This window comes from Saimiri boliviensis, chromosome 4 (assembly GCF_048565385.1).
Source record: "Saimiri boliviensis isolate mSaiBol1 chromosome 4, mSaiBol1.pri, whole genome shotgun sequence".
NCBI lineage: Eukaryota > Metazoa > Chordata > Mammalia > Primates > Cebidae > Saimiri > Saimiri boliviensis.
This window is the reverse complement of record NC_133452.1, coordinates 52,029,513-52,056,669: the sequence shown is the minus strand read 5'-3', so window position 1 is coordinate 52,056,669 and position 27,157 is coordinate 52,029,513. Positions and strand designations below refer to the sequence as shown.

Below are 27,157 nucleotides of genomic sequence, written 5' to 3'. Positions count from 1 at the left end.
GACATTCTTTATTTACCACAGTCAGGAACCCTGTATAGGGACTGTGTAGACAAGGCATAAGGCCAGTTTTCCCAAGGGACTTTTATTGGCTCTATAAGTCAAGGTAGATTCCTTAAAGGAAAACACACCATTCCAGTCAAAGCTTTCATAAAATAGCCAGTTTCTCCAATTGTGTCCTGTTGCAAAAGAAAACATTCTTATTGTACTTATGCAAATAATTATATTTCTATAAGTTAAGAATACTCACAAAATAGTCTTCGAATTCTGGAGAAATCAAATAGAGAGTAACAGATATGCTGCAAATTTTGTTCATGGGAGTATACTTTACTCAATTGATAAAAGCTGCCCATAGCTCAAAAGTTCTCTTGACTACAAAAAAACAAAACAAAGGATCCACAACATTTTAAGCAAAAAGTCAAAAAATATTACTTCAGCCTTCTATTGGTTCAGTTCATGCAGTTAACTCCTGTTTCAAATGATATTCGTGGACATTCCAGCTGTCCGTGAGAGTCCTGAAAGTTCTCCCTCTGTTCTAATGTCACAACCTCCAAAGTTATCAGAACCCTGCATTCCAGAGCGCCTGTCAAAGTCCTATAGCTAACTATAAACCACCTGTCGAAGAGAATATAAACAAGACAATCACTGTGGATGACAAAAAGTACTAGGACAGCCATTATTAAAACCAAAATTGACTAGAAATTTTGGTTACTTCTGTGGCATAAAACAATTTTACATAATAACAATAATTATTAATAACATAGACTAAGTCATATCAGAATTATAGGAGTTTCCCATAATTTTGGAACACATACTGGTAACATATTTATACAATAGAACCCAAAGAAAGCCAAACACCATTTCATTTTTGACAATGTTTCCTGTATGATTTTTATACCAAATAAGTCAAATGTCATTTTTGGACAGGGACCTAATATCTAAAGGATTAATTAGGTCAGAAAAAGGCATAACTTATAGTTTGTCAAATATCAAATCCTAGGTTACCATAAATCACCCATTTGGCCAAAATGGCAACTCAAAAAAAAATTTTTTTTTTTGAGATGGAGTTTCACTCTTGTTGCCCAGGCTGGAGTGCAGTGGTGTGATCTTGGCTCACTGCAACCTCCGTCTTCTGGGTTCAAGCAATTCTCCTGCCTCAGCCTCCTGAGTAGCTTGGATTACAGGTGTCTGCCACTATGACCGACTGATTTTTGTATTTTTAGTAAAGATGAATTTCACTGTGTTGGCCAGGCTGTGCTGGAACTCCTGACCTCAGGTGATCTGCCTGCCTTGGCCTCCCAAAGTGCTGGAATTACAGGCATAAGCCACCGTGCCTAGCCACAAACATTTTTTAAAGACAAAAACCTACACTCATCAATAGAGGGAAGACTTAGCTTTCCAAACGATCTGTCTCTTTCCTTTTCTTTCTTTTTTCTACAGTTTATTCAAAATGGCAGACAAAAAATGGCAGACTTTTTTTTTTATTGCATTTTAGGTTTTGGGGTACATGTGAAGAACATGCAAGATTGTTGAATAGGTACCCACATGGCAGTGTGATTTGCTGCCTTCCTCCCCTTCACCTATATCTGGCATTTCTCCCCATGCTATCTCTCCCCAACTCACCACCCACCCTGCTGTCCCTCCCCTATTTCCCCTCAACAGACCCCAGTGTGTGATGCTCCCCTCCCTGTGTCCATGTATTCTCATTGTTCAACAGCCAGCTATGAGTGAGAACAGGTGGTGTTTGATTTTCTGTTCTTGTGTCAGTTTGCTGAGAATGATGGTTTCCATGTTCATCTATTTCACTACAAAGGACACAAACTCATTGTTTTTGATGGCTGCATAATATTCCATGGTGTATATGTAATGGCAGACATTTTAAAAAATATTACATAAAAATATTGTTCAAGAGAGAAAGCCAAATTTTACCCTTGCCGTAGTGCACTATTGATGTCAAACCTAATTCTTAATAAAACCTTATAGATAAATCTATCCAATCTTAACCATTATGACCATATGGTAAAATTCTTATAAACCTTTTATAACCCTTTACAATTTTTGCAACAGAGAAGACCAGTGTTATATGAAAAACCTGCTGTGATTTTATTCCAATATTCAATTTATGAAAAAACTAATTAATATTCCTTTAACGTTAGCTAATATTTTCATATACAGAATTTCTTTTACAAGAATAATTTTTCACAAATATTCCACAACTTGTTCAAAACTTCAGCTTTTTCCTATCTAATTTAAAACAATCCTTTAACATTTTAATCTAGGCCAAAAAATCCACATTCCTATACCAAAAACACATTTCATTTTCTTTACACAACTTGCATGTAAAACTCTTTTTATTTCCCAAAGATTACTTAAGTCATGTGAACTAAAAGGCATTACACTTTTTACTTTTCTAACAAAATTTTTGATTTAAGAAGTTACTCCTTTTTAAGCCAAATAATTAGAGCTCTTTTATATATAAACATCACATGCACAGCACATATAAATAGAAGAAGATCCAGTAGTTGTAAGAGTTTTCATTTGCCAACGTTTCTTAATTGAATGACTGGCTTCATGGTGGAACCCTTGGAGGAACAGGGATAAGAAAACAGGCAGTTTCTACAGTCTAATAAGCAGGCACAGCTGCAAGGCAAAACAGATCACCCAAAATTAAGGGCCCCATTTTATATCAGATCCTGCATCCTCGAAAGGAGAAATGCTGTGGAAAAAGACAGTGCAATTATTTTACTGTGCATTTCATTGCAAAGCAATCTAAAGCCAATCAGCCCATTCTGTGATCAGCCCATCCCTCATGGGAGTCTTATCTCTGGGTGTATGTGGCTGGGGAGACACATCTGCATACCTTCCAAGTGGCCAAGAGCATACTTCTCTAATCCAAACACCAAAGAGCCAGGTATTTACTCATAACCCCATTAGCCATTCCTCAAAGCATATTTCCTACCTAGTTATTATACACCAACCTCTCATAATGCAAAGTATTTTTTGATACCCCCAGGGGTTAAACATCAGATAACACAATGCAAAACAGAACAGAGCCTAAGATTTTGAAAGGGATCTATCCACTTTCAATTCCTGGGTCTCTGAGGAAAACAGAAGTTTTTCCTAATACTGGGTCTGTGGCATCTCCTTTATTTTTCCCAAGGAATCCCAGGGTGTTAGAATTTGAATATTCACTTCTAATTAAGTTGACTTTTCACCATAGCACTCTTTTTTTTTAAAGTCCTTTTAAGCTCCTTACTACCCACCTTTAACCATACCAAACTGCCAATATTTCTGGCTTTTGAACGTTAACAAAAGCAACTTCACAGGTGAAACCCATAAGCCTTAATTATTAAGCTACAGCACTGGGAAGTTTCCATTGCACTTCCCAGGAGTCTAGAGCAGCCAGTTTTGAGCTTGCAAAGGCATAAATTTTAGGGCTATGACATGAACCCCCAAATTTCTGTTCCCTGGATGGTGGAGACCAAGAGAAAGTACCACCACATGATTACAAGGTCAAGCTCCCAAGGACATTTCTCAACATGTGGTCTCTAGGCAAGGTGACAGAGTGGACAGTTGCCCTAACAGAAAAGTTAGGCAAGAGAAAAAAGAGAAAGGGAAACACAATTAGGAAACAGCTGTCATTGAGTTGTCATAAGAACCAACTCAGATCCAGTATATGAAATTTCTTCAAAAACTATATTTTGAAATGACAAAAAGGTATTGCACCAGGTAGTACAGAGGCAACTAGAATTTAAAATTAGGGCTGGCCCTGGAAAGTGATACCATAAATCAATGAATAATGAATCAAACACAATGACAGAGTAAGGGAGAAATCCTGGGTAAGAGAGAGCCTGCTTGCCTCAACAGTATGCCTAAAGAAGGAATGGCAGGACAATGGTAAGTTTATCAGAAATGGAAATTAGAGAAAGGCCACTTTGGGAGGAAAGTTTTGACTGTGCCCTGCTGAACTCTGCCACAGAGGGGGATGGCTCTGACCTTTAGCCTAGCTGTTCAGTGCTTGTGGCAAAAATATCCACATGGGAGTGACAAAGACTCCTTGTGACCAGTCAAGCTCCCTGAGCCTTCTTTTCTTCTACACCTTGTTCTTGAACCCTGTCTTTGGCCTGCCTAGTTCAGCTTTAACAAAAATTCTAAGTTAGTTCAGAGAGAATTCCCCACTCTCCATATCAGATCAAGTTTCTCCTCCCTTATCTTTACTGGGTAAGACCTTGACCTGCATTCAGGAAGAATCTCATTAAGTCAGTTTACAAACATCCCCTCTACCCCGATGTCTCCTCCTAGTGATTTTTCATCACAGACCCCTTTGCCCTGCTCACTGGGTAGAAATCCCTGAATTCAAAGTTGAGCCTGGTTGACATAATCTTGACACCTATTACAATGCAAATCTGAACAAGTTTCTTTCTTTTTTTTTTGAGATGAAGTTTCGCTCTTGTTGCCCACGCTGGAGTGCAATGGCATGATCTTGGCTCACCACAACCTCCACCTCCTGAGTTCAAGTGCTTCTCCTGCCTCAGTCTCCCAAGTAGCTGGGACTACAAGTATGTGCCACCATGCCCAGCTATTTTTTTTTTTTTTAGTAGAGATGGGGTTTCTCCATGTTTTCCTGCTTCCCATTACCCCCAGGAGCCCTCAGATTCTGCTCCTGCTGCCCATTCTGTATTCAGGCTCAAGTTCAATGACAAAGTAGGTTCAATCTTTTTTTTTTGGCAGAGTCCTGCTCTGTCACCCAGTCACCCATGCTGGAGTGCAATGGTGTAATCTTGGCTCACTGAAACCTCTGCCTCCCAGGTTCAAGTGATTCTCCTGCCAGGTTCAAGTGATTCACCTGGGATTACAGGTGCCAGCCACTATGCCTGGCTAATTTTTGTATTTTTAGAAGAGACAGGGTTTCGCAATGTTGGCCAGGGTGATCTTGATCTCTCAACCTCAGGTAATCTGCCCACCTCGGCTTCCCGAAGAGCTGAGATTATAGGCATGAGCCATTGCACCCAGCCAGGTTCAATCTTGGTAAGCACCCTATGATCTCTGTTTCTGAGTTTTTAAAATAATATATTTTCCTTGTCTGACAAACATGTTTTCCTTCTAATTAATATCTTCACCTCTCCCAGGCCCTGCCAGACTTTGAAAATCGAGGTTATATGCCCTTCTCCTGTGATTCCATGATACCCTGAACCTCTTCTATCATTGTACTTATCAATCTATATAATTAATTTTGTCTGTGTAATTAACTTTCTCAAATTTCTATTATTAGATCATAAATGAGGAAGAGACGGTACCTGCATTTATTTTTATTGTATTGCCATCACATTGTTGCATATGGAAAATGTCTAAAATATTGGGAATTACAATTGAACCTGAGATTTGAGTGGGGACAGATAGAAACCGTATCAGACATCTATAAGGGCTTCAGTTTTATAGCTCAGAGAGATTTCTTCATAAAGTCACAGTCGGGGTTACTAATTGTTAAGGATAAATTGAATTAGGTAATTGAACTGGACTACAGTCTATTTTGAAGCTTTCTACACTGTTTAGAAGCACACTAGGTGTGCAGTTCTGTTTAAATTCTGTCCTACCTAAGCAAGACAGAACACATAATTTATAACATAAAATAAGGCAGCTCCTGACCAGCTGTTATGTATTTTTATAGAAGAGCTGGCAAATGTAAGCATAAATTGCAGTAAGATATGCGAAATAAAGGCTGGATGGCAAGTGGGGGGATGGGTTAGAAGTGAAATAGCCTATGAGAGACACTTCCCTGGAGATGTTTTCCATCTTAGTATGTGAAATGTTTCTAGATAGATCCTAATAAGCATAATTTTTCTTAATGGAACTTGGTTCTGAGATCCATCATGCATTTTTGTTTGTTTGTTTGTTTGTTTGTTTGTTTTGAGACGGAGTTTCGCTCTTGCTACCCAGGCTGGAGTGCAATGGCGCGATCTCGGCTCACCGCAACCTCCGCCTCCTGGGCTCAGGCAATTCTCCTGCCTCAGCCTCCTATGTAGCTGGGATTACAGGCACGCGCCACCACGCCCAGCTAGTTTTTGTATTTTTAGTAGAGACGGGGTTTCACCATGTTGACCAGGATGGTCTCGATCTCTCGACCTCGTGATCCACCCGCCTCGGCCTCCCAAAGTGCTGGGATTACAGGCTTGAGCCACCGCGCCCGGCCGCATTGTTTTAAAAAATCAAAATGGAATCTTCTCAAGATTAAAACAAGTATATTAATTCAACAAGGCTTATTTTATTGTATACAAAAATATACTGCAATTCCAGCTACTCAGAAGGCTGAGGCAGGAGGATTGAGATCAGGAGTTAGAGATGGTAGTACACTATGATCAGGCCTGTGAATACCCACTGCACTCCAGCTGAGAAACATGGTTAAGTCCCTGTCTCTAAAAACGATACAAACATATCTATGTATACATACACACACACACATACATACACACACACACACACACAGCAGGTATTTGATAATCTGTTATATTTTCACATTATTATTTTATTATTATTTTCTTAACTAGAGATTTTATATTTCAAAGAAGGAACAGCATGATGAAAGCAATAGGATCTGGCTTTCTGTTTCTTCATTGTTACCAGATTCTAAATCTCTCCCCTTGTCTGGCTCAGGATTTGGGTGTAGAGCAGATGACTTAATTCCCATCAAGGTATTGACTGAGATTTAAAAAAAAAAAAAAAAACAAAAAAAAAAAAGGTCACCCCTGAAAGCCCACCTGCCTCACATTATGAATTCCTCACTGGCAAACAATACTCTCCATTGTCTTTGTTTCATTCATAGCTCACAGTGTCAAACCTGTTAGAGCCTGGCAGCAGCTGCCCAGACTCTCTTAGGAAGAATGAAGAGAAATAAGAAAAAGGGAAAGGTGAAGTTAGGAGGATGTTCAAAGTATCAAAGTGTCTTTTTACCTTTTTGAGTGTAAGAATATTCAATATTTTCATGGGCGTGAATTTACTTTCTATTAAAAAGTGATAAAATCCACCATTTATTACGTACTTTCTCTACATGCTAGAACTTAATATACACATTCAGTTAGGTGTCACACTCTGCAACAAAGCTAAGGTCCAGAATCAAACTGGGATCCACTCCATTTCTAAACCCCAAGTTCTTTCCTCTAAGATCTGCCTCAGAGAAAGCAAAGCCCCAAAGGCAATCTCATTTGAGATTTTATCAGCTTGTTTATTTAATTAAAAAAAAAAAAGAAAGAAAGAAAAGAGGAAAAAAGGAACGCATGTATGAAATGAGTCTGTCCAGGTTATCCAAAGATCACATAAGGGGCCACTATTTGCCACTGGAGGGACTGTTGCTTCCTCTCCGCCTCCATGCTTCCCTGCGCTGCACCTCTACATGAAACCTCAGAGTGCCACGCCGTGGTGCGAAGGTGGGGGCAGCGCGCAGGGGAAGTAAACGGGGACCCCAGGGGACCAGAGACGTAAGATAACCCTTAAAATACATATCTAATCTGTCCTTGTCACTTCCCACTGCCACCACCCTATTCAACTACTCGGTAATAGCTTTGTAATTCTCCACTCTCCAATCTGCCCTCCCCAAACCCTTCTCTGCAACTCCTTAGAGGATCAACGTGTCGAGTCCTTCCGCCTTCTGAACCTTCCGTGGCTGCCCACTGCTCCCAAGACCAAGTTAAACATCCTTTAGGTTGTTTAGTTGCACGTCCTGGCCCCTACTCTGTACACTAGCTTCTACATCTGGCCGTGCACCCACCTGTTCACCGTGCTCCAGCCACCTGGCCCTTTCCTTCTTCAGCTTCTTTGCACAACTTGTCTATTTTAGCTCCTGCTTTAATCTCAGCTTTGATGCCACTTAGCCCTCTCCTAGCTGATTCCTCCCTCAACCCCGTTACCCGCCATCTAATTAGAGCTCTCTAAATGTGCTTCAAAAGCACCCTTCGTGTCACTGATTGCAATTTGCATTGAATACTTGCCTGATTATTTTCAATGCCTGCAAGTGCCACATGGGTTTAGCCCTGCTCCTGACAAGCGCACTGCTGAACTGAGTAACTTTTGAGTGAATGAGTTAAGGTCCTACTTGGCACTGTCATCATCCTATCATCAAAATATTTCCAGTCTCTCGGTGTGGCTATCCCTGGCATGCCCAGCCCCGCGGGCTGGCAAAACCCTGGAGGTGGCCAGCCTCCCAGAGCAACGCCGCGGGCTCAGCCCCTCCGAGAAGGACTCCCGCACGGTGCGGCGAGGGGCGGGTCTCGCTGCGAGGTGTCCTGCTGCGAAGCAGGTTCACGTGCATTGGGCAGGTGGGGCGGAGGGGAAGGAAGGAGCGCCGCAGGGAGCGCCAGATACGTGGAGGCGAGCGCGGGCGGCGCCTGGCTCGCCTCCGGCCTCGCAGTGGCTAGCTGCCTGGGAGCGCGACTTCCTCCTCTGGGGGCCGACGTGCGGGGCGGGGCGGGGCGGGAGACGCCCCCGCGGGGCTGGGCTCAAAGCCGCCCCAATGGGATTCGGTGCGGGGCAGCCGCTGCGCCCCGGCCTGGCGCAGCGCTCCGCCGCGGAGGAGGCGGCCAGGCCCGGGCAGCGGCGGCTCAGGGTCCGTCGAGGGGAGGCCGAGCCTGCCAAGCTGGCGCCCGGCCGGGCCGTGGTGTCCGGCGCCCGCGCGCTGGCGGGGACTGCCGGGCCGAGCCTCCTGGCTCTGTTGCTCGCGGTCTCCGCCCCGTTCCGGCTGCAGGCAGAGGAGCTGGGTGAGTAGAGCGCGTCCGGCAGGCGGCGGGCCCCGGGGCCCCGGGGGCGGGCTGCGGGCTGCGGGCTGCGGGCTGCGGGCCGCGGGCCGGGCCGGGCCGGGCCTGGAGGACGGAGAGCAGAAGGAAGCCGGGCTCGCCGCCTGCACCCGCGGAGTCCGGCTGTGCCTGCGGGGCCGGGGGTGAAGTAGGTTACTGCGTTCCAGGTCGGTCCCCCACCAGAGTCCTTCCTTCCCCCCAAAACCAGAGAATCAACCAGGCGTCCCTGAACTTTCTCCCTTCGCCACCACCCCCGCGCCCCCAGCCCGTTTCACTTAGTTTCCAGACTTCCTGACTCTACCCGCCCCGTGAGAAGGGACCTGACCCGAGGTCGCCTTAGGAGACAGCCGTTTGCCGGGCCGCTTCTCTCCAGCCGCCCTTTGACAAAGCCGCTCCTCCCGCGCGGAGCTGGAATCCCGGCGTGTGCGTTCGGGGCTCGTGCGGAATGGCCGGGGCACGTTTGTCGAGGTTGGCCTTGGATGCGGGCGCGCGGGCGGTGCCGCCACCTCCTCCCGTGTGTCCTGCTGGCGCCGCAAGTTGGAATCGTGTGGCTTCCTGTGTATTTGAGCGCGTAGACTCTCAACGAGGCTGCTTTTTCTCTAGAGCTGGTCTTTGACTTGGAGTTGGACCTAAATAACCCACAACTGGGTTTACCCTCTGCCTGTCCAGATTAAAGCAGCAACCCCGCTTACCGGCCCTGTCTCTATTTCATTCATCCTCATTAACTCGTGCTTTTTTTTTTTTTTTTTTTTTTTTTTTTTTTTTTTTTTTTTATAGCTAGGGCCAGCTTTCTGCCGAGTTGTTTCAGTGTTTCCTCTCCTCCCTTGCTCCTGGCGCTATAAGCCTGAGCTTATTTAATGGCGCTGAGTCTATCCCGAGTACTTTGACAGCTCCCCAAACCACCGTACTTTCTGGTGAAACAAGAATCTAAACTAAAACCAGTGCCGGCATTTTTTTCACTGAACTGTGCCTCCATTCTGAAACACTAATACTCAAGATGTTGATAGTGGTTCCTAAGTTTATATTACCTACCAATTTGTTTAAAAAAAGAAAACCCGCAAAACCCTCAACTGAGTTTGTCTAGTACTGTATATAGCACAATACTAGGCAGATTGTAAAATTCTAATAAATATGTAAGATTTTAGTTAAATGTGTAGGGCTTTTATGATGTATGTTTTAAATATTTCTATTTTTTTCTCAAGTCACTGTTTGAAGGTGCACCTTTAATAATTTATGTCTATGAAAATCAATCCAACAGTATGTTCCTGTACTAATCTGGCCAAAACTGTCATTGATGTTTCCCAATAAAGTTTTGGATTTTGTATGGTCATCCAGGCTGTTAACTGGGCACTTTGTGAGAGCAGTTCTCTAGGAACAAGTGCGACTGCTTAGATTCTTTTTAAAACATTATTATTGTTATAATTATTATTATTTTTTAGACAGGGTCTCACTATGTCACCTAGGCTGCAGTGCAGTGGCACAATCTCAGCTCACTGCAGCCTCGACTTCTGGACTCAAGCAATCCTCCTGCCTCAGCCTCCTGAGTAGCTGGGATTACAGGTGCATCCCACCACACCTGGCTAATTTTTGTATATTTTTGTAAAGACAGGGTTTAGCCATGTTACCCAGGCTGGTTTTGAACTCCTGAGCTCAAGTGATCCGCCCACCCCGGTCTCTCAAAGTGCTGGGACTACAGGCATGTAGTTGCTTAGATTCTTACTGGGCTTCAAATCTGAAACTTTATTGCGGTTGACTAATGGAAGAAGAGATAGTTTCCATGAAACATCCTATGTATTCAGGATGTTAAAAGAACCAGTGAAGGAGCAGGTATTCAATCACACACAAAGAGTAAGGCTTAGATTTGAGACATTTACTGAAACACATCTAGGAATTCCATTGCTGATACATCTTGAGTGATGAGGCATAATCAGTTATTTTTTAATATTTCTCACATCTGTGATTTTCCCAACTAGCACTTGGTCACTTATTTTTCAAGTCTTCATACATATAAACATGCACACCTATCTTTAGGTCTTGAGATATACTTTTGTCTGTGTAATCGGATGGTGGTCATAAATGATACTGGGGCTCTCTGTTTAGAATAGGGCAGCTTAGTCTGCTTTTGGTGAGAAGAAAATAGTATTTTTTATTTTTGCATTTAAGTTTCATAGCTCTCGTTGTCAGCTTAGTCTGGTGCTTCTTAGTTCCCCCAGACTCCCCAGCCTATCTGATCACTAATCTGTCTGGAGATGTAGAAAGCTCCCACCCCTTATTTTGAATCAAATTCTAGTGGGTGGGGCTTGGGAATAGGCACTTTCAAAAGTTACCTCAGATAATTCTGATTCTAATCAACTTTGAGACCGGGAAACATTTTATAATGTTAGGGTTGTGATAAAATGCTACCATCTGTGTTATAGGCAATTTCGTATTAGACTTTTATTTATTGTGTAGTTTCAGGAAACAAATGTCATAATTTAACCTAAATATTTATATGCCTAATCAATACAATTAATTAAATTTTTTTGTGTCAGAGTCTGGTGACCGCATGAAGCTATACTGAATCTTTTGTAGGGCAGCTGCTTGCCTATCTGGTGTTTTTGTTAAATTGAATTTTTTTTAAAGTGTCTACCCCTTCCATTGTTTGCAGCCAGCCAGGTCCCAGGCATTTGGGTTTAGTGGCCAGAGCTTGGGATTATTTCAGCTCCTTATGCCCTGTTCTTCTGGATCCATTTAACTAAAGGTAGATATTTACATAGATTGTTTTATATAATTTTGACCTTACACAATAAGACATTAAGTCGATTATTGGTTTTTATTCAATGTGTATAAATTCATAGGTTTGGGTTTAGTCCCACCTTATTACCTTGACATAAAATTTTTGTAAAATAAAATACCCTTCACTTGTATTAATGAATTTGTGCAACCTAAAACTCTCTTGCTTCTTTCTTCACCACAAGATTTGCAAATGGTTATTAGCTAAAGTTTTCCTCCTTGTCATTTAAGTGTTGGTGAAGAATAAAAATGAGCACTTGGTCTGTGAGGAAACTTGTAAGTGGAGGTTCAAATCTTGCTTACTTAAAAATTGCTTCAAAACCCTCTTCCCAACTCTTAATGTGCTATTTAGAAGGTCTGTTGTTAAATCATTTGTCATTTATGCTGGGTTAGGCATAGGATCAGCTGATAGATGATGTTTTAGGTGAGTGGCTTTTTTAAAAGTCAGCACAAATTTATTCTGTCACCTTCTGTGCCAGTGTGTGCACTCACCCTTCCCTCATCTCACCTGGACAGGGGCGAGTCTGGGATTCAGTCAGCCTTGTAGACTGTAAGATCCTGAGGCCAGAGACTGGGGCTATAGTCTTTGTCTTCTAGTATCTGACAAAGGTGCTCAGTGTTCCTTGAGTTGAACTGAACAATCTTTTTGTGTTTAGGATATATTTTCAAATTACTTCTTAACTAGTAGAAACCAAGTAATAAAGAGCCTGCTGACGATCTTTATGAAGGTATACATCTGCTGCTTCTACTAATTAATTTTGTTTATCAAGCCCAGCTCTCTTGGCATGCTTATTTCTACGTGTAAGGATGCCTTTTAAATGAAAATACAGCAGAAAGAAGGGAACATGCCAGCAGAACAATATGTACAATATCTTTTGGCTCTAGTACATGTAATTTGTAACACTCAGAAACATTAAGTTATATATTAATGTTTCAGAGAAGAAAGATGTTAGAAGAATTCATTGAACAAATCAAATTATGTTTAAAGCAGAATTTGAACTCTGAATAATGTCCCAAACTGCTTTTATTAACTTTTCATGTTACAGTTTGAACCCTTTAACCTTGTGGAACTGATGCAGACTTGAAAATCATATTAAAAAACCACAACTTGGAAATTAGTAAGCCATCTGACATTTATGAGGAATTATGTCTTACTTTTAAGACACATGGGGACATTAAATTAATTGCAGCATTTAGCAAAGGTTTTAGTCATGTTAAAGCAGAAAAAAAAGTTTGTTCTGGGAAATATATCCCATAGTGTTTTAGAACTACTTCTACGTGTGTTTTAAAGAATAAAGTCAACTCTGTACATATTAGAGCAATTAGTTGTTTTTCTTTATTACAAGAAATAAAGCAATAAATGTTAACTATCTTAGTATTCATTACTGTTTATTACTATTGATTTGACAAATATTGAGGCCTCTTTGTTCTGTCTCCTCCACTGCCTCTCTGATCTCATTCCCTGAAATGCTCCCTCATCCTCTGGCCTCTCTAGCCATTCAGTTTTCTTGCTGTTTCTCCAAGATGGCAGGCACAGTTCTACCTCAGAACCTTTGCACATACTGTTCTCTCTGCCTGGAATAGTCTTGCCCCAAATATCCACAAGGCCTGCTCCTCCTTCAGTGTTTGTTTAAATGTTGCCCTCTCAAGGAAACCTTTCCTAACCATGTGAAGCCCTCTCTTTATTTTCCCAGAACTCCATATTCCCCTTCTTGGCTTTCAGTTTTCTCCAGAGCAGGGGTTCCTAACCTCTGGGCTGGGAACTGCTACCTGTCAGTGACCAAGCAGGGCTGCGCATAAGGAGATGAGCAACAGGCTATGGACTATTACCACCTGAGCTTGCCTCCCATCAGATCAGCCGGGCATTAGGTTCTCATTGAAGTTTGAACCCTATTGTGAATTGCTTGTTTTGAGACATCTAGGTTGCATGCTCCTTTTGAGAATCTAATGCCTGATGATCTGAGGTGAAACAGGTTCATCCAAAAATCATCCTTCCCACTCAACACCATACAAGGAAAATCGTCCTTCGCGAAACCGGTCCCGGTTGCCAAAAATGTTGGCGACCACCACTCTAGAGCACTTACTTCTTCCGACAAAGTGTACAATGTATGTACACTTTAATTTACCTGCCTTCCTCCTAATAGATTATAAGGTCCATGAGGAGTTTTGTGCCTTGAACAATGGCCATACTGAGAACTCAATAGGGAATGGGTGCTTACTGAGGATGGAGTGAGAAGGCAGTGAAAACACAATTCCCACCCTGTTGTTAAAGACTCAAACTTCACTGTAGTTAAGAAATCAAAACTGGCTGGAGGTGGCTCACACCTGTAATCCCAGCACTTTGGGAGGTTGAAGCAAGCTGATCATTTGAACTCAGAAGTTTGAAACCAGGCTGAGCAACACAGCAAAATCCCATCTCTAGTGAAAATACAATAAAACTAGCCAGGTGTGATAATGTCCTCTGGTCCCAGCTACTCAGGATGCTGAGGTGGGAGGATCTCTTGAGCCTGGGAGGCAGTGGTTGCAGTGAGCTGAGATCAGGCCACTGCATTCCAGCCTGGGCTACAGAGTAAGACCTAGTCTCAAGAAAATAAAAAAGAAAAGAAATTAAAACCTGGACATGGCAAAGTAATGAAATTGTATGTCTAATACAGTTTGGAACATAAAACTCTAAATGTATATATGTAAAATAGAGAAATTCGTTCTGGTATATTAGAAATTTGGCATCGAGGGTGAAAGGAAAAGTAATAGCCAGAATTTCAGATTTTTTTTCATTAGACTGAGGAATAGTTTTGCCTTTTTGCAAACTGAAGGAGTCATGTGGATGTCATCATCCAGATGTTCATTGTCTGCTTTGTTTATTAAATAGTTGTTTGCCTTGCTGGGAAAAATAAAACAAACCCATGTGATGACTTCTAACCCTATGTGGAAATACAGTTGTGACTGTGAGCCCTGGTATGCTGAATCTAGAACCAACTGCCAAACTTACCTTTCAGTGGGAGTTGAAGAGGAGGGATTCTGAGGGGTTGGAGGTAGGCATTGGAGGATTCCCTAAGTTCCATGAGAACAGAGATGAATCTCAGCCTCTTCTTTCACCACTAGCACCCAGTACAGTGCCTGGCAGGTAGCAGGCTCCAGATAACTAGTTCCTGAGTCAGTACGTGAATGGTGTGGTTGAGGTTTAAAAGAACTGAAAGGTGGGTAATATTCACTATGTTATTTTAAACAGAAATTGTATTTATGACTATTGTGGAGCCTTAGGAAACACTGTGGATGTATTTAAGAAAATAACTAGGCCAGGCGAGATGGCTAACTCCTGTAATCCCAGCACTTTGGGAGGCTGAGCTGGACAGATCACTTGAGTCCAGGAGTTCCAGACCAGCCTGGGCAACATGGCGAAACCCTGCCTCTACAAAAAAATACAAAAATTTGCCAGGCGTGGTGGCACACACCTGTAGTCCCAGCTACTTGGGAAGCTAAGGTGGGAGGATCCCTTGAGCCCCAGGAAGCTGTTACAGTGAGCTTTGATGGTGCCACCACATTCCAGCCTGGGCAACAGACTAAGACCTTGTCTCAAAACGAAAAAGAAAACAGAAAATAGGCCGGGCGCGGTGGCTCAAGCCTGTAATACCAGCACTTTGGGAGGCCGAGGCGGGTAGATCACGAGGTTGAGAGATCAAGACCATCCTGGTCAACATGGTGAAACCCCGTCTCTACTAAAAATACAAAAAAAATTAGCTGGGCATGGTGGCACGTGCATGTAATCCCAGCTACTCAGGAGGCTGAGGCAGGAGAATTGCCTGAACCCAGGAGGCGGAGGTTGCAGTGAGCCGAGATCGTGCCATTGCACTCCAGCCTGGGTAACAAGAGTGAAACTCCGTCTCAAAAAAAAAAAAAAAAGAAAAGAAAAGAAAACAGAAAATAACTAAATTCAACTCTGAAAAGAATTGGGAATCCCTGAGACCCTTTTACAGGCAACAGTAGGAAAGCTGCCATGAGTGAGGGGCCCGCAGTCTTGAAACTAGAGGGAGTAGCAAATGATCCACTGACTTAGACCAGTGATCCCTTTGATCAGCTTATGCTTACACAATTGGGGTATCAGGGGCCTACTTCACCTCACAGATCATTCAAGGACAGTGTCTTGGCACTTGTGACATCAGTACTGTGTTAAGCCATATTGTCATGTATAACTTTACTGTTCACTGCCATTTCTACTTGATTTATTAATCTAGTTCTTATTAGCTATTTCCTTAGGAGCTACAGGCTGTGTGATAATATACCGAATATTTGCAGAAATGTCTTGTGTCTTGTGTATAATAATATATGATTGTATTAGTCTGTTCTGTGTTGCTATAACAGAATACCAGAGGCTGGGAAATTTGTAAAGAAAATAGGTGTATTTGGCTTGTTTCTGTAGGCTGTACAGGCATAGCATGAGCATCTGCTTGTCCCCTGGTGAGGGCCTCGGGAAGCTTACAGTCATGACAGAAGGTGAAGGAGAAGCATGTGCATCACATAGTGAGAGACAGAGCAAGAGAGATGCTTTTAACCATCTAGCTCTTGTGTGAAGTAATAGCAAGAACTCATCACCAAGGGGATGGTGCTAAGTTATTCATAAGGGATCTGTCCCTATGATCCAATACTTCTCACCAGGCCCCACCTCCAGCATTTGGGATCATATTTCAACATGAGATCTGGAGGGAATAAAACATCCAAACCAGATCAACAAGAATTTTAGGCTAGGTAGATTTTTTTGTAGGAAAAGCTTCAAAGGATAATATTGAAACAAGATTAGGTATCTCTGTGTTACCCCCTTACCACCCCACCTTTTAAAAATAGAGTTATGATTCAGCTTCTTTTTTAAAAAAAAAAAAGAAAAAAGAATAAGTTTCTCTTAGGTTGGAGCTTTCTTCCCTGCTTTCCCAATGATCTTCCCTAATGCTTACAGCAGAAGCAGAACAGTTGTGAAACAAAGCAGGGTGTCAATAAATAACATTGCCCTTACATATCATAATCTTGGAAAATGTTACACATAGAACCATTGAGGACATGTTTTGGTTCTATACATTTTTATATAAATATGCACATATGTAAATATGTTTTACATATGTAAATTTTATGCAAATACACATACTCCTATAGCAAATATATGTGTATACATACACATTTACTATTGTTTTTATTAAATATATGGACATAAAATTATATTTGTAAACTATAAATAAAGGTATAAAGAACAACAATAAAACTAATGCCTGGATTACCCCCCTGCTGCCCAGTCTGTGTATGGTTTTATATTCAGCTTTAATAAATCAAATTTTTATTAAAAGTTTTTTATTATATTACTTGGAAAAATTCCATATTTATATTTATTTTAGAATTTTCTTTGACATAAACCAAGAACTTATTTCTAAATCATTTATTGCTACTGAGAAATATGTAACGGGAAAGTGGAGTTTTTGTCCGGGCCAACTTATATCAGATGTGTCTTGTCAAGATTTTTGTTTTATATTATTCAAATAACTTTTCCTTACTAATAGAGTCAAAAGTAATTTGCCTATTCATATTTTATTTGAGAAAAGTACATATGTTTAAATATACTAAGTATCAGAAAGATAAGGTATATTTTTTTTAATGCTTCTTTGGTGAAGTTCTTAATTTGTATTGAATGGATCAGGCTTGTTCATTATTACACTATTTGGAGTTTATTGAGACCCACATTAGTTTTTATAGTCAGCGTCTTCAAACTCAAATTATAACCACTATTGTGGCCTTTTTATTCAGTGTTTAACATATTTACATTTACTGCAGAAGAAAAGAATAGTCTTTGTTTTCTTTCATCGAAAAATTTAAATCCTTGAGAACTAATACTGTATAGCTCAATTTTTGCATTTGAGCATGTTCAGTGGTTGTGCTTAAAGGTTACGTGTAAATGATTTTTATGAAGCATACTATTCTTGAAAAATAGAAAGGAAAGAAAAACTATTTCACTATTATTTCTGACAAAGAACAAGACAAGAGGACATTAAAAGTGTGATGTCCAGTTAAATCTGAATTACCAAGGCATAAAATTTCCTACAGGGAAAACAGGTAAATATCTCTGCATTTATCACCTAATTTTTACATGGCTGAGTGGCTTTAATTCAGCCTTTTTATTGCTTTTCACAAAAACAAATTTACTTCAGATTAAAAATGTAGTTGATTTCAGCCCAAAAGAGAAAACCGTAGACTTAATGGCCCATGGGACCACTGGCACATGAGATTCGTATATTGAATTGCTTCCATTCTGAGGATTTTGGAATAGAGGCTGCTTATTTTGAGAATAAATGAACCAAGGTTTGCCCCTACTTCACCTACCAGTTCTTTGGGACCCCTGGGAAGTTCCTGCTTTGCCAAGAGTCTAAAATAGGAGATGGCCTGTTGCAGGCAGAGAAATGGCCCTGTACCTACTGTTGCTGCCAGCTCCGAAGGGTCTACAAGTCTTTTGAGACTTCAAAATCTGTTAATAAACTAAGAATGTATTAAGGATTTCTTGACTTTTTTCCTATTTCATTGGCATCTCTAACTATTTTCTTGCATAGCCACAATGTTCTGAGCACACCTAAGAATACTAATAGTTTTTCTTTAATATTATCTAATAGTCGAGTCATATTCGAATTCCCAAAGTTATCCTAAACATGTCTTTTAACCTTTGGTTTGTACAAACAAGGATCCAAAGTCTACATATTAGTTATTGTGTCTCTTTAGTCACTTTTAATCTGTCCCTGACCCCACCCCACGTAGGAAACCAGGTTCAGTTGTTCTGTGACACAGCTCACATCCTAGAGTGTACTCACTGCTTTGGAGTAGTTTATCTTCTGCTTGGTGCACTATCCCTGTATTTCTGTATAAGCCTGAAATTTGACCTAAAGACTTGATTAGATTCAGGCTAAGTGTTTTTGGTAAAAGTTTTCAAAGGTGCTATGTACTTCTAATTGTATCACAATAGGATGCATATATTATTATTGTTGTGATTATTGCCCCCCTTTTAGTGATGCTCTGAATCACCAGTGGAAGTGAGACATTGATCTCTCCATTATAAAACTGCCATTTCTCTATGACTTACAAGTTATCTTTGGAATGTTAGTTTCTTACAAGTAAAAGTACTTCCCTGTCAACAGTTTGCTCAATGGTTCAAGCATCAAATCACTGTTACTGCTTGTCCGGTCTGATTTTTCATATAGACAAATTTTAAACCTCTATCTTCACATGTATTTTGAATTGTTATATGTTTTTTATATCTAATGTAATCCCAACAATTCTGAGAGCTATGGAGGGAACTGAGATTCAGAGAAACAATTATTTACCCAAGATACATTTACTTTGTGTGCTCAGAGTGGGACCCAGGCACATATCTCACAATTCTAAATGCCTTGAAATGGTTTCCTGCCCTTTGTCTCCAAGGATACCCATCATATATTCCTATCCAGGGGAGAAAACGTTAGAAAAGAAGTCATAGAGGAACACAGTTTGAGGGGATTACTTATGCAATTAAGTCTGAAATTAATAGTCTTTGGTTTCTCTTAAGGGTGATGACATTTGCCATAGAAATATTAAGATTTTTGAAAGTCCCATCTGGTAGCTAACCATTTTTTTCATAGCATTGCAGTAAATCCAGCAGTTTAGAATATGGAATGTGCAAAAGCAGTACAGTTTTTAGGACTGGACTGTGATACGAGTTTTATGAGGTTTATTTTTCTCTCAACTCTCATGTTTCATACCTTATTAGATGTATGATAATATACTATCTGTCTCCTCAATGAGATTTGCTACTTTCTTGTCAGTAAACATTGATTGCTTGTTCCCTGTATATGGTGTACAAACCTACGCTTGCACAAATCTTCTCATCCTATTTCTTTGTTTATTTTCCACAGTGTGCTCAAGTAATTCCTGAATTGACACTTTTATCCAGGTGTCAGAAATGTCATCTTGGCTTAAATATAGATCCAGGAACTTATCGTTGTCTTTCCTGAACTTATAAATGAAATCTGGAGTGAAAATAAGTATCAGATATAGATGTGTTCCAATTTTAGGAATAGATGTTAAAATTAAACCATGCAAAACTTTTATCTTGAGGATTTTCTTTCACTTTAAAAAATATTCCTGGCAATATTCCTCTTAATAATGAGGGCTTTTTAAGTCTGTTGCTACTCAGAATATGTCTTTCAGGAACTAGTAGAATAGTCACTAATAAGAGCTTTTTGGAAATGTATGCTTTCCAGGCCCTGCCTTTTGACAGGATCCCCAGATGATCAGTTTGCAAACTGAAGTGTGAGAAGCAGCACTTTAATACACTGACATCTTCATTTACAAAGCATCTTTCAGGAGCTATGCAAAGTGGAGAACTTTGCTGGAAGTAAAATAGTGACCTCTCATTAGACTATTGTCTTAATAGCCTATTGAAGAGTACTTCAATAATTAAAGAGAGTGATAGAACTTCTCATATCATCATTTTTTACAAAAAAACTCTTAAATGTGACTGTTTCTTCTCATGTTAATTTTTGAGACAAAAAAGAGTGCGACTACCAATAACTAAATGTAATGTAGGTTTTAACATCGGTTGTGCTGCTCAGCAGTAATGTGAGGTTGGACAGTGTCTTAAATAGCACTACCTCAGTTTTGTCACCTCTGAGAGGGATGACTTAGGCAATAGTGGCCTTAGAGCACAGGATTGCATTCCATTGTCTTTGAAGTCAGACTAGCTTTAAGTTAGGACCTGATCGCAGCCCAGCCACATGGGCGGAGTTACTCTGCATCTCAGAGTCTTGACTCCTTCACACACAGACTAGGGATATTAGAAGGGATGTGTGGTGAAGAAAGGGGATTGTGGGCTTCAATTTTGTTGTATAAGAGATGTCCTATCATATAAGCTACTGGGTATACACTTTGATGTTTGCGAAATTATTCTTTGTATATGTGTGTGTGTGCATATGCACGTGTGTATATAAGTGAAATAATTTGTAATCAGTTTTTAATTATGCATATTTATGTGTGTATATAAGTGAAATAATTTGTAATCAAATTTTTTAAACTATGATTATCAGATATGGTTGTCATGAAGACTAAATAAAGTAGTATACAGTCCTTAGAACACTGTTTCTGCTACTTTTTACAAATGAATGTTCGGTAAATGCTAATTTTTAGTAAGGGCCCTTTTGTAATTTTATGATTTTTTTTTCCTTTCCCAGTAATATTTTGGCTCTTAATTTTTAAAAAACTATTATCTGTGAAAGTGAAAACTCACATCTATGTGCAAAAGAGATATGTTTACAGTTTTAATTTCTAAAACTCAGATAACTCTTTCTTTACTTGGTAATATTGGATTTTCTGGATTCCAGAGAGAAAAGTCAATGTCACTATTACACTTTGTCTGAATATTGGCAGTATGCATATTTAACATGAAACAAAGGTTAGAAAAGATAGCATGTTCTAGTGACAGGAAAGATTTCTTACTTATCTTCAACTGAAGCAGTGGTGGCTTGGATATTACATCAACATCCTGACATTATTAGTAAAGGTCAGCAGCCTCTTTTCTCTGTCTTCCTTATCCTAAGCATCTATTCCACAGAGAAAAACAGTTGTCTTAGAATTGTTTTGCTGTACAAACAAGTTTTTTTCTTAAAAATCTTCTTCTTTGAAATTAAGAAACTTCTCCTAACCAATGTGTCTAATTTGTTGTAGATGCCAGCAAAGTACTCGTAACTTAATAACAACAGTGGGAAAAGTCTTGATTTTGAATTGAGTCACATAATATGATTTTAGTATCATTTTTAGAACTCCAGAGGCCAAAGTCCACTTCTCCACATAGGATCTTTTATCTCAGAAGCCCTGTCATGGAATCTCTCTGTGTGTCCCACTTGTGAGAGTCTAACCCAGGAGTTCAGCAGTATGTCCCACAGAACGCTACTCCCAGGAGATGACCCAAGAAGAAAGTTTTCTGGGAAATGCTGTAAACTGTAACACGCATCAGAGCTTCACTATGCACTGTAAGGGCTTTGAGATGTTCTGTGGTGAAGAAAAAGGTGGGATTCTGCAAGCTTATTGACCTTGCTGCTCTTCTGAGGAAGGTGAGGGCACAACCTCCTGATAAACCGCCCAGACTAGTACCACGGTGTCTACTTCAGGACATGCTGACATAGCAGTAAATGGGCAGTAGATAAATACTTGGAAATGCATTCTAATTAGACTTTCTCAGCAGATTAAAGCACACACACAGCACCTCATTCATCTTCTCTACACCCAGCTATGGTTGGTAATTTTAGAGATGAGGAAAATTGATATATACTGAATGGGGGACTTCTTAAGATCATACAGCCAATGAGTGATGGAATTTGGACAGAGTCAGCTAATTCAAAGCAATATTTTTGATACTTTCATAATGTGTAGAATTTTAAGATAAAAACAGTAGCAGTTAATATATTGAATTTTTACTATATGGTTGCCTCTTTGCTTGATAATTTGCTTTTATTAGCATTCTCTTTTTTCATGCTCATATTAATCCTATGGACTGGGCAGTATTGTTGTCTTTATATTATGGATGATGGAATTTGGTTTTACCTTAGAGAGGTAAGAAGACTCACCCAACGCCACAAAGCCAGTGTTAGGCAGGGTTGTGCCAGAATCCAGGTTGTAACCATTATGCTCTGTCACCTCCCAAGGATATGGAATAACTTATTAATTAGGAAATGATAGGTGTGTCAACTCTTCTCGCCCACATCCACAACCCTTCTAATAATCTTTTGCTTTTCAGCAGAAGTCTCAAGACTGCAGAGTGACCAAGAACTTCAGTGTTCACTGATATTATGTATAGCACATTAAAGAATAGCATTGGCTAGATTTTGAAATTTTTTTCCATTGGCTACAAATTATGAATATTTTAAATATCTTAGCATGGTAATTATTGATGTCTTTGGACACTGATGGAAGTAATCCCATGTTATATAGGGAATCAGAGGAATCATAGTACATCTTGAAATGATTTGGTTCATTTTCATAAATTCAGACTGATTTATTTTAAGTGATACTTTTAGCTGATAGGAATGTTGAAAGTTTCCATGGAGAGACTTTTGAAAAATTCCTTGTTTCCTTTTATTTTACTTTCAAATGTTTCATCTACTGAGTCAACAGCATTATCATCCTCACTAGATCTCTAGTCATATCATTAGCATCTGTTTTATATATGGTGAGAATAAGGTTGAAAGAGATTGTCAAACAGTTTTATAAAACATGGTCATGTGTTTCTAGTCGATAGCTGTAACTTCTTTCAGCATAGTATTATTATCCATATTCCTTTCAGAAAAACTAAAGATTTTGAATAATTATTGTATTTTATCATTACAGCTTCTGCTTTGCCTTTGTTCATTTTCGCGTAGCAACTGAGGCCCTTTTGCCCCTGTTTTTCTTTTGCTTCTGGCAGCATATAAGGTAAAAAGCTAAGCACAATTGAAGAGCAAAGTTTCTAAGAGAGTAAGGCTGAGAATAGAATTAATGATACCATGGAAAATCAGTTTGCCCTACCATCAGACAAAACTCTGTAATAATTGCAAGCTCTCCTTTCTGATTGAAAAGATTGCAGTCATCAAGAGCTCACTTGATGTTAGACATGGGAAGAAATTTTCTCACACCCACACATGGGTGATTGTATATGTGTTGAAACCTGTTGTTACTTGAGTATTAGAAGAACAAGGATACAACTAATGAAATCATGTTTCTAGAAATGCTTTTCTCTTGTGATATTTTAGAGCACTCTTTCCCAAATTGCAGGTTGGGACCCATTAGTAGGTAATGATGAAATCAATTCAGTAGGCACACCAGTATGCTTTTAAGAAAACAAAAATGAAACTGAATAGAATAGGAAGTATCACAGTGCATTACATGTAATAAAAGAATTGTATCATTTAACTTTTGTTTGTTGTTTATGCGTGTGTATGCATATGTGCTTATTTGGGTTGTGATGAAAATCTATGTTCTAACTACAGGACATAATAAAAAAAAGAAGCTTGAGGTTTCTATCGTACTCTAGGGACTAGTTAATAATCAATCTAAAAAGTATATTCACACTATTCATTTTACTCCACCCAAATCATTTTCCAACAAGTACAATTCAGTTAAAAGTTTTCTTTTAAAGTCTAATCATGCTTTCTAGGGTTGCAGAACTTAGTCCATACCAGGTATATCTTATTTTGCTTTTCTTTTACTGGAACATGATTTCTTATCAAAGGGAAATAGTCTTTTAAGGAAGTTGTTGTTTTCCTTTCATAGTGGATGGAATTAAAGTAGACTAAATAAAGGGTTGGCTTGTGTATATAAGCATCTAGGATTTGTTCTAAGCTTATTTAGAAAGTAGCTTATATATCTTTAACTCCTGAATAGCTGATGTTAAAGGCTAAAAGGTAGAGACCTATCCATTAATTTCAGTCATTTGGCAACTAGATATTGAGTCCATATCTCTGCTTTGGTACGTGTCAAGTTAGTGTCAAGAATTACTTGTTAATATATCTTTCTTCTCTTGACTGTGGACTTCTTGAAGTGAGAACTACAGTATAGTAAGTTCCTAGCTGTTTGTTTCCTAATTTTTTTTTTTTTTTTTTGAGACGGAGTTTCGCTCTTGTTACCCAGGCTGGAGTGCAGTGGCGCGATCTCTGGTCACTGCAACCTCCGGCTCCCGGGTTCAAGCAATTCTCCTGCCTCAGCCTCCTGAGTAGCTGGGACTACAGATGTGCGCCACCATGCCTGGCTAATTTTTGTGTTTTTATTAGAGATGGTGTTTCACCATGTTGACAAGGATGGTCTCAATCTCTTGACCTCGTGATCCACCCACCTCGGCCTCCCTAATGACAGTCCAAGCATATTGGTTTGCACAGACTTCTTCCTATGTGTATTATGAGGTTAATGTTGAAAGTAACCTTTAGTGTTACAAAGAATGTTAGGTAAACTTGGTAGTTTTGATTATATTATCTTTCTGCTCTATATGCATTCATGTTATAGAAAATTTAGAAGATAAATGTATAAGTAAAATGAAAATTACTTGTAAACTTATACCATAGAAGTAAACACTTTAAATATTACATGTCTATGCATATATAATATATTCTGTTTTAAAGTTTTTTTGTTAAATATTCTTCTAAAACATGAGTAACTTCCTGAACATCACATATTTGGAGATATCATAGTTTAGCTATTCTTTTCTAATTTAGATTGTTTCCAAGTGTTCAGAATTAAAATCTGTATACTTAAATTCTGTACATATATCATTTTGGGAGTTCTAAAATATTCATGAGTACTTGCAGCTTCTTCCAGAATCTAAGCTTCGTACATCCAGTTTTATTTTTGTAAGTTGTTTTGAGGAATTAGTTGGTCAGTCTCACAAACCAGCTATGGCTCCAAGCAGATACCAGGATTTAGACCCATTACAGAGACCACCCTGGAAATATTCTGTAGTGGAGAGGAGCTTTCAGTCTAGAAGAGGAGGAAATGATACATGGTTTAGTCATCATGTGCTTTGGCAAGAAATCACAGTCGAAAGGAAGAAAAGATAAACATTGTGTAGTAGCCACTTTGAAGAGTGGTCAGATTCCCTATGGCGAAACTTCCTCCTCCCCTCTTCATTCCCCATTCCCCCCCCATTCTGATGTTAGATAGGCGGCAGTTTAATCTACTGTGTCACTCCCCTCCAGCCCTCTGCACAACACTACTTGGAGTTTAATCGTAAGTCTGTGGTTTTATTTTTTACCCTTAAAGATGGGTCTTTATTTCTTTTAATTTTTAATATTCATAGAACTATGAGCCTTTATCATCCAGCTATAGCAACCATCAACATTTCTCCATATTTTTTCATTTATTCTGTCTCGTTTCTTTTTTTCCAGGTATTTTAAGGCAAATCCCAGACCTTATGTCATTTCAGCCCTACATATGTCAGTAAGCATCCCTCAAAAAAGGCCATTTTCTTATGTAGCCTTGATACCATTATCTCACTTAATAAAATTAATAATTATCTGAAATTAGTATTCCAATTATCTATTTAGAAGGTTTTATGAGGTTGGTTTTTCAATTCAGGATTCAAGCAAGTCTCAATTGTTATGGCATATAAGCAGCTTTTAAATCTAAAATACTTTTTGTGTGTGCCTCTTCATGTAATTCATTGCTGAAGAAACTAGGTCAACTGTATTTCATAGAGGTCTTTTTATTGCAGATTTGTTTAAATGCTTTATGTAATTACAAAAATTTTAGGCCAGGTGCAGTGGCACATACCTGTAATCCCAGCATTTTGGGAGGCCAAGGTGGGAGGATTGCTTGAGCCTAGGAGTTGCAGACCAGCCTGGGCAACATAGTGTAACCCCCATCTCCACCAAAAAAAAAAAAAAAATTAGCTGAGTGTGGCAGTGTGCACCTGTAGTTCCAGCTACTTGGGAGGCTGAAGTGGGAGGATTGTTTGAGCCTCGGAGGCTGAGGTCAGTGAGCTGTGATCATGCCACTGCACTTTAGCCTGGGTAAGAAAAAGCATACAGGATAACAAAATCCAAAGAGTGTAAAAAAGTATAAAACAGAAAGTAAAAACCTCCTCATTTATATCCCCAGCCAGGCAAATTTGATTGACATTATTTTTTCAATTCTTTAACCTTTTTATTTTCAGATCATTATGCATCACATGCAATTGTAAGAACCAATGCAGAGAGAAAGATTGTATACCTTTTACCTAGTTTCCCTCAATTGTAACATCTTTGCAGACTACAACCAGGATGTGACATTGATACATAACGCAAAAAAAGATGAACTGATAGATTTTTAAGTAACATTGGTCTTCTTTGTCAGTGATTGTCAATTAAAGAGTCAGGCTATGAGAGGGAGGCTACCTGAGTGTCAGAATGAGGTCATAAGAATAATGCTTCTCTATTGGTTTTCATGTGTGTGCATCTGCCTTCTTTAACACATGGCATTGTAGGCATTTTCTCCCTCTAGCAGTTTTTCATTTTCCCCTTTGACATCTTTCTACCTAATCCTTTGAAATCACCAAAACTGTGGAAGCACAAGAGGGTGAAAATTCCTGAAGTAGTTAATACCCATGGAATAAACTTATTATATTAGTCTTGCCACAGAAAACTCCATAAATAGCCTACTTCTATAGGCTACAGTGATATTAAAACTTCTGATGACAGTTTGCTTTTTAATTAGGACTCAGCAGTTCCTTTGTGATTCAGGTTCTTTGGCAGAACAAAGACTCATGGGGTTTTGTTCTGATAGTTAATGGAAGAGAGAAATCTTCCCAAAGAGGGACAGATCCCCAAAGTAATGATGGAGATGTTGACAATTTGAACTTGCCAGCATTCTGCCAGCATTGCTGGGTGAAAGAAGTTTCCTCTTAGGCCTTAGAGTGGAAGTGGTCAGAAAGAAATATAATTACAGGGCTGAATAAAAGTAACACCCTTGAGGTTTTCCTTTGCTGAGACATGTCACTTTTAAAAAATAAAATTTATAATATGATAGTCACAGGTAGGTTGATTCATATTATTGCTCCTTATTTTATATTTAACTGTGTTTTCTGGAGGAAGAAAAATTTTTCTCTTCCT

The 27,157-nt window shown here is 39.5% G+C and overlaps 1 protein-coding gene across 2 annotated transcripts in view; it reads left to right on the top strand.

The window, feature by feature from the left end:
• Nucleotides 1–8,366: 8,366 nt before the first annotated feature.
• The window catches only part of DCBLD1 (discoidin, CUB and LCCL domain containing 1), a 67,191-nt gene continuing 48,400 nt past the window's right edge, over nt 8,367–27,157 (top strand). For both annotated transcript variants that reach the window (XM_039467475.2, XM_039467476.2), the window contains exon 1: nt 8,367–8,744. In XM_039467475.2, coding sequence (XP_039323409.1) covers nt 8,501–8,744 — 244 coding nt within the window. In that variant the 5' untranslated portion in view covers nt 8,367–8,500. The remainder of the gene's footprint in view (nt 8,745–27,157) is intronic.